Source organism: Marmota flaviventris, chromosome 18 (genome assembly GCF_047511675.1).
Source record: "Marmota flaviventris isolate mMarFla1 chromosome 18, mMarFla1.hap1, whole genome shotgun sequence".
NCBI lineage: Eukaryota > Metazoa > Chordata > Mammalia > Rodentia > Sciuridae > Marmota > Marmota flaviventris.
The window spans coordinates 51,465,032-51,479,378 of NC_092515.1; the positions used below are offsets into that span (position 1 = coordinate 51,465,032).

At 53.0% G+C, this 14,347-nt stretch overlaps 1 protein-coding gene across 2 annotated transcripts; it reads right to left on the reverse strand.

The window, feature by feature from the left end:
- Nucleotides 1–194: 194 nt before the first annotated feature.
- Nucleotides 195–11,228, reverse strand: Il34 (interleukin 34). Of its 2 annotated transcripts, none has more exons than XM_071604598.1 (6): nt 11,124–11,228; nt 5,545–5,678; nt 4,693–4,770; nt 4,267–4,425; nt 1,022–1,157; nt 195–814 (listed from the first exon to the last, which is right to left on the reverse strand). In XM_071604598.1, exons 1-6 carry the CDS (start codon nt 11,149–11,151, stop codon nt 630–632), a joined length of 720 nt encoding a protein of 239 aa, XP_071460699.1. In that variant the 5' UTR covers nt 11,152–11,228; the 3' UTR covers nt 195–629. The 2 variants fall into 2 exon arrangements, with proteins under 2 accessions (XP_071460699.1, XP_027789067.1); XM_027933266.3 differs by having other exon boundaries at nt 4,267–4,428.
- Between the last annotated feature and the right edge of the window lie 3,119 nt (nt 11,229–14,347).

A 14,347-nucleotide genomic window follows, 5' to 3' on the forward strand; every position in this document is an offset into this window, starting at 1 on the left:
TAGGAAAGGGCTGGAAGGAAGTCCGTCCTCAGCTGTCCCCGGGTAAGGCTTCGCCCACTCCAGATGCAGCCCTCCCCGGGAGCCTGGTTGGCCCAGCCCTCCTCCACCTCCTGCACTAGGCCGGCCCCCAGCCCCTCAGGCTCACTCTCCCAGATGAAAACAAAACCCAACAAAACCAAACAAAATGGGCATTTAATAGAAAAAAAAGGATCTGGAAGAGCATCCACTGTGGCAAGATGTGGCATGTGGCTCTGCCCTTGGACAGCCCTCCCCATCAGTCCAGTTGGAAAGCCTCTGCGTGAGTCCCAGAGTCCCACGTGGGCCCCGTCCCTGCCCAGGGATGCGCTGGCTGCTGTGGCCCCAGGAGACTGCAGCACCACCTGCAGGCAGGGGAGGCCACGAGGGTGGCACCAGGTCTCCCTGACCCCCAGCCCTCCAAGTGAGAGCAAGTAAGGTATGAAAGGTGGGAAGCTGAGCCCAACGGTGGCACAGAATCCCCCAGAGGGAAAAACACCTTCCCCCAGGGCCTCTCTCAAGGCGGGGACCCCCATCACACAGCAAAGTCTCGGGCCTAGTCCAGCTCCCGGAAGTCCTCAGGTGTCCCCACCCAGGGTCAGCACACAGGCCGATCAGGGCAAGGGGCCCTCGCCCTGGGCCCTGACCTGGGGTCCAGTGCTTGAGCCAGGGGAGTGGGACAGGGAGGTGGGGGTCTGCTGGGGAGGGGGGTACAGCTGGGCGGCCTCACACTGCAAGGCATGGGGCTGAGGACTTGGCACCTCGCACTCCTGCCATTTCAGGATGGAGCTGTGTTTACCTGTAAGGGACAGAAAAGAAAAAGAGGGAAATTGCAGGACACATCAAGACCTCCCTCCCCTCAAGCTAAGGGCCCATCTGGGTTTCCAAAAGTGAACTATCACTTGGAGCACAGGGCATGCCCGGGAGTGTGCCAACTCTTCCTGCTGACCCCAACGCAGATGCTTGGCCTCTCGTCCCTCAGCCTCACGCACAGGGAGCTCCTTACAGCAAGAGCAGTACAGCAGCTCCATGACCCGGAAGCAGTTGTCCATCAGGGCTTTGGGCCGCACCAGCTTCAGGCTCCGACCCGGCACATTCAGGAGGGACAACACCTCTTCCACCTTGGGGCTGATCTCCACATCCTGGAGGGAGGAACCGGTCAGAACCATGACAGATGGGGACACACTGAACAAGAGAACCGTGGGGGCTACCTGACTTGGTGCCACCCCAAGTCACGAAAGGCAGGCAAGACTTTCTGGGACCAGGAACCTGTGCGTTATGTCTCACCTTCTTCCCGCAAATACAGAGAGGGTCCCAGCTCTCACCTCTATACAAGCACAACACAGAGGCTCCTGTTTCTCCATCATGGGAAAAACGAACACAGGGCCCAGGCCAGGACAGGGAGGAAGGAAGCCGCTGTTCTAGACCATGCCTGGCTGCCCGCCCCCAAGCTGGGAAAGCTGCCCTCCATCAACTGCAAGAACAAGAGAAAGCCCTCACGGGAGACACGGAGATGAAAGTCATAGACAGGGCCGGGTGTCAGACTCCAAACTCAGCTTGCCTTCATGAGGCTTAACAAAAGGGAACACGCAGGCAACATGATGGGTAGCCGAAGTCCCTGAAGAGGGACCACAGCCGTTGTGGAGGCATCTAGGAAAATGTGGGGCCTGAGCTGGGGGCAGCAGCGGCCCACGCAAAAACTCTGAACTGCATTATGTCTCCCAGCACCCCATATCCCAGTCCTTCCCTCAGTATCTGTGACTGTGACTCTTTCTAAATGGGGATATAATTGAGGATCTGGAAGAAGGACATCATCCCAGATTTGGGGAGGGCTCTAGATCCAGTGACAGGTGTCCACATGAGAGAAAGATCACAGAGACAGGTGATCACATGGCAGAGGCCACCGAAGACTGAGACAGAGGTTGGGTAATGTGGCTGGAAGCAAGAGAAGACCCTCCCTAGAGCCTTCAGAGGGAGTGTCGCCCTGCCGACACCTTGATCTGGGACTTCCGGCCTCCAGAACTATGAAAGAATAAATTTCTGTTTTAAGGCATTCGTTTTGTACTAATTTGTTACAGCAGTCCTGGAAAACTGATATACAGAGGTGGGGTGAGAATGAATCTGGGGAGAACCCAGCCACCTAGTAGATGTATCCCCTTGCCCTGGTGAGAGTACAGAGCCCCGGGAGCCACTGGGCCATCTAGAGAAGCTCAAAGTTGAGGACAGCTGGACAGATGTCACCTTCCTAAAGCCTCTTATAGGAAAAGAGTCCAGAAGGTCTTCAAAAAGCTACACCTAGAGACACAAGTTGACTCCCAGGTGTAAACCCCAAAGAATTGAAAACAAGGACTCAGACCCATGTTGTACACCCATGTTCACAGAAGCATTATTCATAAGAGCCAAAAGGTAGAAACAGCCCAAGACAAATGGAGGCACAGATATAATATCTGCACAAAATGGGATATCATTCAGCCATGAAAAGGAAGGGTCTGCTATGACATGGATGGACTTTGAAAACATTATGCAGCCAGCTGTGGTGACACATGCCTGTAGTCCCAGCAATTTGGGAGGCTGAGGCAGAAGGATCTGAAGTTCAAAGCCCAGTCTCAGCAATTTAGGGAGACCCTCAGCAAACTAGTGAGAAACTGTCTCAAAATTTAAAAAAAATAATAAAATGGGCTGGGAATGTGGCTTAGTGGTAAAGTGCCCCCAGATTCAATCCCAGTACTGGGGTGCGGGGAGAAAGTAGGACAGAAACAATTCAGAGCCGGGGGTGGGGGTAGGCCATGCCTGAAATCCCAGCAGCTTCAGAAGCTGAGGCAGGAGGATTGTGAGTTCAAAGCCAGCCTCAGCAATTTAGCGACGCACTAAGCAACTCAGTGAGACCCTGTCTCTAAATAAAATATGAAAAAGGGCTGGGGGGTGTGGCTCAGTGGTTGAGTGCTCCTGGGTTCAATCCCCAGGTCCAAAAAAAACAATGTAGAAACCAGACTCCAGGTACCTCCAAGTAGAGAAGGAGGTAGAATAGAATCAGCTTTACAGCCAGATACAATTTCAGGTTCCTCCCAATCCCTCTTCTTTCCAAGTGATGAATCTAAAGTCCAGAGGTGAACAACCTGTTCAAGGCTGCTGGTGGCCCATCCCCAGATGGGATCTCCAAACTACAGGACCACTGGGAGTTTTAAAAGCTAAGAAAATCTGGAAGGTGGTTTTCCCTAAATCCATCTTAAAGGCAAGGTCCTAGCCGACCAGCAGAGTTGGAGAAAAGAGAGACTGAGAATCTGGCTGCAGGGATGGGTGGATTTTAATCAGGAGAGGCCAAGGAAGGTGGGCGGGGCTGAGGGTCCATCAGCCTCCAATCAGAAATGCTTCCCAGGAAAAATGAGGGCAGGAGGGGTCTCTTCCCCAGGTCAGCTCATCTTGCCCGAGGACATCCATCTGGCCCATGGGCACAAAACAGCCACCAAGGAAATCGCTGGACCTCCTGACCTCCTTCCAGCCCTGTCCCAGGACCGGTTCCAGACAGCTGCAAAAACAATGGCTGGTCCCTAGCGCTTTCATCGTCGGAAGCTCACAGTTGGTGTGGGATGTTCTGGCCCTGGATGGGGCCTCCTGGGCAGATGAGACCAGGCAGCTGGCTGAGTGGGATGGCAGGTGCATCCTTAGGGGCAGGTGTGCTCTGGGGCCTGAGGGATCCCAGGCACACGCACGGCCTGTGTGGCTCCATGATGATCCCCTGGCCTCCCTCTTTCAGATGGCTCATGCATTATAGAGGACATCCCCCTGAGGCCTCAACCCTGCCGAGCCAGAAGGAGTCTCTTTTTTTTTAAATTAATTTTCTTAATTAACTCAAATTGTGGCCCATTAGGACTCCCGTTCTGCGTGGCACAGTTCTGTGGGTTGACAAATGCGTGATGTCACACACCCACCAGCAGTGAATTACCCAGAACAGTTTCTTCACCCTAAAAATCTCCTGCACTCCACCTTTTCTTCCTTCCTACACTCCCAAAAAAGCCTCATTTCTCAGACTCAGAGATAGAGAATCCCATGGCCTGTCCGGGATCCACAGCAAGAGAAGCAGGGCCTGGAACAGGGTCTCCACACCTCTTCCTTCCTCGAACTTCTTTTCCTGTATGCCTCCCCCATCCCTCCCACACCCCACTCCTCAATGTGCCGGAACTTTCCCCTGGCTCCACAGCCCTTGACCCCACCTCTCGGACATACACGCTCACACATGCAGGCCCAGCTCACCGGGAGGCCCTGTTTGATGTTGAGCAGCAGCGTCTGAACCTCCTGCATGTACTTCCAGGACGGGTGGCCCTCAAGCAGCACGTCCTGCACCGACTCAGTGGCACTGAGACTCACCAAGACCCACAGATACCTCTGCTCCTGCTCGCTCACCCGCGCCTTCTGCTGCAGGGACAGGAGAAAACTCTGGAACCCCCCATTGTGGGCTGCTCCACTGTGACCCTTTTCCAAGGACTTGTCCCTGCATGAAACTGACCACAGGGGTCTACAGTGGACATCGGGCAACCTCGGGCCTGGGTCAAGGGTGGGCTCACTTGAGGGACTGATGAAAGGCCCCTGGACCTGCCAAGACCAAAGTGCCTCTCAGGCTGGGGTCCACAGGGGATCGCAGGAGATGGGGGTCTCCGCAGCCCAGGAAGGGATCCTCACCAGCCTGGTGATGTTGGCGATCCTGAGCACCCCCTCGTAAGGCACGCCGATCCTGTAGTTGATGGGGAAGTAGTGTTTCTGGAGAGGGACGAACCAGGAGGTCAGAGGCAGAAACTGCACAGACAGGCTGCCCCAGCCCAGGTGCATGCCAGCGCCGGGGAGGCCCGCACCAGAGGGCCCCCTGCCGTCACAGGAGTCCTCTGAAGAGGACACATCCCTGCTCCCAACAGCACTAACACCAGCTCACTTTCCTCTGGGACGCAGGGAGAGTGAAACTAAATACATAGTTCCTGCTCAAGCAGAAGTTCTGGGCTCAATGTAAGGACCTCCTACTTCAAGAAAGACATGTATTTTCGGGGTGAGAGGGATGTTCTACAACTTGCTGTGGTGGTGGTCGCCCAACTCTGTGAACACACTAAAAACCAAGGGAGTTATACCCTCTAAATGAGTGAATGGTAGGGCATGTCAACATTGCCTTCATAAGCTCTTTTTAAAAACAGAGTGGGCATCTCCACTCCCCCAAAAGAACCAAACATCCCAATTGGCAAGTCTTTGTCTCCCCTGCTAATAAGTGCTGGGAGGGGGGGGTTCCCCCTCCCGGATTCCATTCCTGAGTCCCAGGGGAAATGCCCTGTGGAGGGGGAATCAAAGGTCAGGAGGGGGGGAAGCCCTGGGAGATGGCGGGAGGAGGCTGGCAAAGACCCCAGACACGTTGGTTGTGTGTTAGAGAAGGGAGCCATGGCAACTCTGGGGCTGCCTCAGGTCCTAGGAGGGTCCCTGACTATCCAGAGCCCTGTGCCAGGTGCGCCATGGGGCTGGGGACAGGGGTGCTGGTGGTGCCCATGTGGTTACCATGTACTGAAGCCGGTTCCTGTACTGCAGCTTGTCCCGAAGGAAGCCCGTGACGGTGCACTCCTTATTCTGGGTCAAGGGCCACACCTCCAAACCCTCATTCCCCAAGGCCACACCAAGGAGGATCCCAAGATCTGTGGACCACAGCCAACAAGAGCACGTCAGCGCCAGGTACCACATCCACACTGTCCCCAGGGTCCAGATGTGCACAACTGTCATCCAAGAAGTGGTGGTGACAGGTGCACAGACCCTGTCACCTGAGGAGGACTTCCCACCCAGAACCCGCATGGTTTCCCTGGGTCTGGACCTCAGAAGAGCAAGGACAGGTAGGTGCAAGCAGTCCAGAAGGTGATCCACCTCCACCCCAACCCTGGCCAGCAGACCCCCCAGGAGGCACTTAATTAAGGCCAGTCCCCAACTCCTGCCCCATGGGGTAAGCCTAAACTTCCTTAGAGGGCAACCTCAGCCCCTTGTGTAGGAGTGACACGTTTTCAAAACCCATCGCTGGATTTCCATTCAGATGTGGATTCCAGTTCCAACTCTAAAAATCACGTGACCCAAGCTACTTTTCCCCCTCCTCTATCTGACCTTGGCATCCCTCATCATTAAATGTACCAGTGGTCTCTGGCGTCTTCCATTTTGGTGACTCTGGGATCTCACTCAGGCTGTTAGCTACAATGATTTACCAACATTACCAGCCTTTACCACTAGGGGACACTGCAACCTCAAAAATAATAGCCTTTGTGATTTCTACCTAACTGAACAGACCCAATACCTGAGAGAATTTGCAATAAATAGGAGGGTAATTAGAGCAAAAAGAAAAAAGAACATAAAAGGGCAAGATGTATCCAAAAGTTCAACCTCACAAATAAAATAAACAATTAGATTACGGTGGCACACACCTGTAATGCCAGTGGCCTGGGGGGCTGAGGCAGGAGGATCACAAGTTCAAAGCCAGCCTCAGCAACTTAGGGAGGCCCTAAGGAAATCAGTGAGAACCTGTCTCTAAATAAAATATTAAAAGGGTTGGGGATGTGGCTCAGTGTTTAAGCTCCTCTGGGTTCAATCCCCAGTACAAAAAAAAAAAATTAGATGCCATTTTTCATCCATCAAAATAGAAAAATGAATGGTAACACACACCTATGACAATCCTAGTGACTTGGGAGGCTGAGGCAGGAAGATTATAAGTTTGAGGCCAGCCTTGACAAATTAACCAGACCCTGTCTCAAAATAATAAATACATAAGGGCTGGGGGTGTAGCTCAGTAGGTAAGTCTGAAACCTTGGGTTGGTTCACAGCATCACAAAAAAGAAAAAGAAATGAAACAAAAAGATTTCTGTGTATTGATTTTCTTTTAATAATATTTGATGCTGCCAAAGTAGTGAAGAAGGTGCTCTCATCCTGAAAGCAATTTGGCAAATGTTATTATTAATGAATTCAATAAAGTCCACACCCTTTGACCCACTAAACTCAAAAATCAGAAGAACTAAAACAAGAAAAAGAGACATAGACCAAAAAGATTTATGGACTGCAGTATTATTTTATAATAGTGAAAATCTGTAAACGACCAGGACATTCCATCATAATGAATGTTTCCAGTAAAAATCACATTGTTAAGGAATTATTATGATGTGTGATGAGAAAAATAAGATATGGATGGTGATGTTTTTGAAAAACATGACCCAACGCTATCTGCATTCCCAGCAGGACTTGAATTTTATTTATACGTGTGTTTACAATTGTTTACATATGTGTTTGGAAAACGTGGTGGAAAGAAATGTACCAAATCTCTATGGGAGATTTTTGTGTTCTATATATTTTGTGGAACATTTTGCATGTTCTACAATCCATATCTATTATTTTTAGAATCAGAAGCAAAAATTTCTCCCTCTCCTCCTGCCCTCCCCACTATGAAGATAGCCAGGCTGAGTCACTGCCCTGACCCACCTGTTATGAGTAGGAATTACTGATTGGACTTTCCCCACTTACTTACTTCCTGGTACTTGGAAGACTTTTGTCCTTCCATCCCCACTGGCCTGGGCCACTCTACCTGTTGGATCACTTCTCCCTCCTCCCTTTCCAGTCCCACCCTGCTGGGTCCTGCTCCAGGACTTTGCTCTTGTTGGACCCCTCACCAAGGGCACCTTCCCTCGGCTTGGCTCCTCAGGCCTGCTTATGGCCTGGGCCACATAGGAGCTGCAGTTGCCTCCCCTTCCCCTCCAGGAAAAGTTGCCAGTGTGAAGTAATCCAACCAGCGTGCTTGCTCTCTTCCATCTCCCTGACATGGTATTGGGCCAAAGCAAGAGCTAAATACAAACCTAGCCAGTGTTCATGCCTTTAGATAGCAGCTTGCTTTGTGTCTTGTCTCTTAAGTCCTAAAAGCCTCTCAGCCTTGCACTGACTCCTGAAGGTCAAGATCTTGTGTCCCAGTTTTTGCTCCTGCTCTGCCTTGCTCTAGAGATCCCCTCACACTGCAGATCTCTTTAAAAGTCTCCCTGGGCTTCTTACCCCACCCTAGGGTCTGCCCTGCCTATACCAGCCCCACCAGCCTCTGACTCCAGCACCACCTGCCTGATTCACTCACTCCCTGACCACAGCACTTCACCCTTGGTATGTGAATCACCAGTGCTGTGGTCTTGTTGACTGAGAGCCTTATGCCTAAGTTTGGGGATTGGTCTCCTGCAGTGGAAATGGGAGGGTGCATCTGAATCCCCTGGGGAGCCAGCCAAGGCAAGGAGAGCTCAGCAGCCTCCGCCCCAATCCAGCAGGCCTGGGGTGGGGCCAGAGAATTTGCCCTTGTAACCAGCCCTCAGGTGAGGCTTCGGCCTTTGATCTGGGCATGCACCTTAAGAACCATGGACCTAGAGCAACAGGTGCAGGGTGGTGGCCCAAGGACCACATCTAGCCCACAGGGATTGCCCGTTAAAATCCGTATTGCCACCTTTCCTTTAAAAAACAGTGTTTCTGCAGGGTAGAGTGGCACACTTTTGTAATCCCAGTCACTCAGGAGGCTGAGGCAAGAGGATTGCAAGTTTGAGGCCAGCCTGGAAAACTTAGTGAGACCCTGTTCCAAAATAAAAATAAAAAAGGCTGGAGGTACCAGTACCGCAATAAGAAAGAAAGAAATTAGTGTTTCTAGCCTGACATAGTGGCATCTACCTGAGATCCCAGCAGCTCAGGAGGCTGTAGCAGGAGTATCTCAAGTTCAAGGCCAGTCTGGGCAACTTAGTGAGGTCCTAAGCAACTTAGGAAGACCCTATCTCAAAATTTAAAAAAAAAAAAAAAGTGCGAGGGATGTGGCTCAGTGGTTAAGCGTCCCTGGGCTCAAATCCCAGTACCAAAATAGTGTTTCTGTCTACACTGCTTCTTCTTTCCCATGTGGCTGTCACTATGGGGAGTCCACTCCATTCCCAGGTCCTGCCCTGGAGCCTTCTGGCTCTGCTAACAGTGGCCTCAAAGCAGGGACTGGGTCTCAGAGGGCCACAGCAGCTCAGCCTGGCACAGCCGGGCACATGGGCCGCCCTGGAAACCTATCCGTGGACCACCTCCCTGCAGCCTGGGCAGCTTCTCCTTAGTCTTCAGGGGGCCCCATTTCTCATTTTAAACTTATTTTCTGTTGCCTCCACCCAGAGAAACAGGAAACCAAGCAGGGTTGGCACAGCCAAAACCTCAAGATCACTTGTCACCCCCACACTTTGTGCCCCAGGAACCACACAGCCAGGGTAGGCCTGACCCTGGTCAAGAGGCCCTTCTGCCTCCTCCTCCCCCCAGAGGTAAGGACCAGGGAGATAAGCAGAAGCTGAAGGAGATGGGTAGAAAGAGCTTTCTCCTGGCTCCCTGGCCTGGGAGGTGGCAGGGGAGTAGGGGTCCCTGACCCAATCTGAGCCTAGGCAATGGGTTGAGTAGCATTCCCCCCAAAATTCATATTCACCTGGAACCTCAGAATGTAACCTTATTTGGAAACAGCATCTTTAGAACTCATCCTGGATTTAGGGAAGGCCCCTGGTGTCCTGGTCAGAAGGAGAGGAAACGGACACACCCAGAGGGAAAGTCCACGTGCAGACAGAGATGAACTGGAGTGAAGCTGCCACAGAGAGGGAGCCCCAGGGGCCCCCAGAAGCCAGAAGAGGCGGGAAGGCTCCTCCCTGAGTTCTCAGAGGTAGCATGGCCCTGCTGACATCCTTACTTCGGATTCTGGTCTCCAGAATTGTGAGAAAGTAACACTTGCTGCTGCCCAGTTTGTGGTCACATCACAGCTGCCCAGCATCCCAGCATCCCAGCCCCTCCACTGGGCAGCCGCTCCCCCTGCCCCTGCCTCTGCCCTCCCCCCGTCGTCACCACCCACCAGCCCCCACCACGCCCGAGATCTACAGTCGCTACCTGCTCCCCATAAGGTTGCAACAGTGACTCCAGATTCCTCAAAAGCAGGGGACTCCAACCGTGACCCCCTCTGCCACCTTCCAAGGCTCCGTGTGGTTTGGTGAAGTGGGTGCTCTTCACCTGGCTTTCAAGGCCAAGGCCACCTAGGCCCAAACCAGCTTTGCGGCCCAGACTCTCCAGCCCCTCCACTGAGCTACTGCCTGGAACTCGGTCCCCACCACCCCGTCTGCCTTGTGGATGTCACCCAGCCTTCAAGACCACCTCAAGTGGCACCTCACCAAGCAGCTTCCTCTGCTCCCCAAGACCTGGAAGCTTCCCTAACCTGGGGCCTGGCTGGGTCCTTCACCCATTCTGAATGTCCTGACGCTTTCCAGTGTCCCTCCGCCAGGACCAGGGTACACCCAGCTCTTCTCTGAACCCCTGTGGGCTCCAGCCCCTGCCCCCATTTATTTGGCACACAGTCCCTGGCCACCTAACTCTGAACTGGGTGACAGAGGCTGAGGGGCACAAAGCAAATGAGGTCCTGTTGTCATGGCAAGTCACTCTCCAGTGGGCTCGTGGGCGTCACCAGAGAAATGTGCCGAATCAGAGTGAGTGGCGCTGAGCCTAGGGTCTGGAGGGCTCCGTCTGGCCTCCACCCACAGGCCTGAGCGTCCTCCAGGCCCTTCCTTTTCTTCTGTCCTCATTTCAACTTATTTTTTCTTTTTACCAACCGCACCGTTATCGGCCTGCCTTTTAATCTTGGTGTTATAGAGTGAGGGGCAGAGGAGGGCAAGCTGCCTTCTCCAGGTGCCGGACACACAAGTCCCATCTGTCTTGGGTCCCTGGTCCCCACCCCACCCCTGCTGGCCACACCCAGGGAGGACAGCCATCCTCTCTCCACACCCTCTGCCCCTGCCATGTTCCCTAGCACCCATGAGTCAGTCCATAGAGATGCTGCCACCCACCCCAGCGCCTGCCCCATCGTCTAGCCACTCACTGTGCCACCCAGTGCCCACCCTACCTGGGACTCCCGCCCAGCTTGCCTGCCTGAGCCTGGGGTCAGCGACAGGCAGGGTGGCTGTGGAGTCCCTGAGACTACCTGCAGCTAAGCTGGGAAGCATCTCAACTTCTCCCCAGCAGGGACGCGCTGGTTGCCGTGGCTGTGGCTGAGCCCTCTCTGGGTCAAGGCCTCCCGGAGTGGGTCCCTGGGTACTCACAGCGCAGCCAGGTGAATCCCCGGGGCATGGTGGTGCACTGGCTTCCCCAAGAGCAGAGGTGCTGTCCCCAGCGGTGTGTCCACAGGAGCCTGAGCAGGACCTACATGGCCACGTGTCAGAAAAGGTGGCCACCGAGTCAGGAAAGGGCTGTCCCCAAAGGAGGTGCCAGGCAGCAGGGATCAGGCAGGTGCTCCTGGGGCAGCAGCCACCCTATCTGCCTGGCAGTGGGGAGGACAGCTGGGGGGCGGTGGCTGCTAGTCCCATGGCAGCCCAGGAGCTGGTATGAGATAGCAGTCTCCCTCGGGGTCTTCCTTCCCGAAGAGGAGGAGGAGAGGAGGAGGAGGGGGAGGAGGGGGAGGAGAGTCCCCAGCAGGCCCCTTGGAATCTGGGGCTGGGTGGCGCTTTCTGGCGCTTTCTCTGATTCCTCCGACTGCAGCTGCTCAGTGTGAGATCTGGCTCTGGAAAAAGAAGGAGGAGAGAAAGTGATTATGTAAGAGCAGGGCTGCCACTCAGCCACAGGCAGGCACAGAAGACCCACCGCCAGAGCAGCACCGGCCCACGCCACCAGGACTCCCTGCCCTGGGTCGCACACAAGAAACGACTTCAGGATTCCCGAGCAGCGAGCAGCGGCCCCAGCCCAGGAGTGAGTTACGATGACACCAGCTGGCAGCCTTGGGCAGGAACAAAAGCAGACCTCAGAATGCATGGGCAGTGTGGGCCGGCCCCCAGGAGAGGGGGCTGCCCGGAGGAGGAGGTGAGACTCCTGGTGAAGCTGGGGGTGACCCGGCTGCAGGGGGTGCTGAAGAACACATGGCTCAAATCACCCTCCTCACCTTCTGACCGAGCCCCTCCTACATCACTCCCATCTCCTCCCCCTGCCCGGCAAAATTCGATTATCCAGTTAAATCTGAATATCAAATAAGCAAATACTTTTCCCAGTCTGATTGTGTCATGCATCATTTTTCAGCATGAGTATGTCCCAAATATTGCCTGGGACATACTTGTGTTAAAAAGTATTCATTGTTAGCTGGGTGTGGTGGCTCACACCTGTGATCCCAGAAACTCCCGGAGGATGGAGCAGGAGAATTGCCAAGTTTGAAGCCAGCCTCAGCAACTTAGGGAGGCTGTAAGCAACTTAGCAAGAATTTGTCTCAAAATCAAAATAATAAAAAGGGCTGGGAATGTGACTTAGTAGTTAAGCGCCCTTGGGTTCAATCCCTGGTACCAAAAAAAAACCCACACAAATAAAGTATTCACTATCTATCAAAAAAGAAAGTATTCACTATCTATCAGCAATTGCAATTTCAAATTAATTGGAAGTCATATATCTGTGGTGTGGTGTGTGTGTGTAACTAGATTTGGCATCCCTATGATAACACCAGAGCCCTAGAGCTCTCTTCTTGAGAACTCACTATGTGTGTGAGCTAGACCCAGAGCTAAGGACATTTTTCATCAAATCTTCAACACCACTTAATGAAACCATAAAATCTTATTTTACCAATGAGGAAATTGAGGTCCAGAAAGGTTAGGGCATTTCCCCAAGGCCACACAGCCTGTAGAAAGTGACAGGAATTCAAACCTGGCCCACTGGTAGTCATTCTCAGAACTCAACACCCACAGCGTTCTCATAGAGTTACCTGTCCGTCCCTCACTGGGCTCCGTAAGACATGGTCTGGGTCTCCATGTTGTAGATGAGGCTGAGGTGCCCAGTAGCTGGGCTGGCTCTCCAGTTCAGTCTCTGACCAGGTTCTATTCCATCCCCATGTTCTTCCCTGTTCCCCCTCTGGTCAGGGGAAAGGGCCACAGGGTGAGGGCTTGGGGGGGAAGATGGTATGATTCGGGGTCTTCTCCACTGTGGCATCTGTAGCATGGACCAGAAATGCTGGCCTTGGGTTGGGGCTGGGGCTCAGTAGGAAGCCCTGGCCTAGCAGGCACCAGGCCCTGGGGTTGATCCCCAGCCCTGAAGAAACAAACGAAAGAAAACAAAGAGCCAGCCCTTGCCCTTGTGGCTGCCCAACTGGGAGGACCGTCCTTTTGTAGAACAAGGACCCTCCACCCATCTCTCCCCTCCGCCTCACCCTGACGATTTCCCTGCTATCACAGTGTCCCTGCCAACTAGACTTTCAGTTGACATTTTTCCAGGTTTATGGAGGTATGACTTACATCCGTAAAATCTGCCTTTTTTTAGTGTATGAGTCGAGAGAGAGAGAGAGAGAGAGAGAGAGAGAGAGAGAGAACGAGAGCGTGCACGCAGTGCCAGGGACTGAACCCAGGGCCTCACACATTCTAGACAAGCGCCCTACGCTGAGCTACACCCCCCAGCTCTTTTTTCTTTTTTATTTTGAGACAGGGCCTCACTAAGTTGCCCAGTCCAGCCTTACACTTTCAATCCTCCTGCCTCGGCCTCCTGTGTAGCTGGGATTACAGGCCTGCACCACGCACCCGGCTAAGAGTTTATAGCCACCACAGTCACAAAGTAGAAAACACTTCCGTCCCTGCAGAAGCCCCTCCGACTGTCCTGCAGGGAGCCCTCCCACCTCAGCACTGGGCAGGGACCCATTTGTTTCCTGCAGGCGCTTTTCCCACAGGATGTCACACAGTTACAGTTCTGGGGTGCGACCTTCTGCATGTCACTTCTCTCTTGTGGCGTGCTGCACTTGGGGTTCTCTGTGTTTTTGTCATTGTTTTTTGGTACCAGGGATTGAGCCCAAGGGCACTTAACCACTAAGCCACACCCCCAGCCCTTTATATTTTTTATTTGGAGACAGGGTCTTGCTGAGTTGCTTAGGGCCTCACTAAGTTGCTGAGACTGGCTTTGAATTTGCGATCCTCCTGCCTCAGCCTCCCAAGTCACTGGGATTATACAGGTGTGTGCCACCGCGCCTGGCTGCCATGTTGTTACCCGCATTAGAAATCCTCTTTTGGGGGGCTGGGGTGGTGGCTCAGGGCTACCACTTGTGCTTGCCTAACATATGTGAGGCACTGGGTTCAATTCTCAGCACTACATATAAATTTAAAAAATAAAGATCCATTGACAATTAAAAAATATTTTTATAAAAGGAGGCTGGGGTTGTAGCTCAGTGGTAGAGCGCTTGCCTAGCACAGGTGAGGCACTGAGTTCGATTCCAGCACCACGTAAAAAAAATAAATGAATAAAATAAAGTTATAAAAATGTATATATTTTAAAATACATATATTTTTAAAAAGAGAAATCTCCTTTTTCC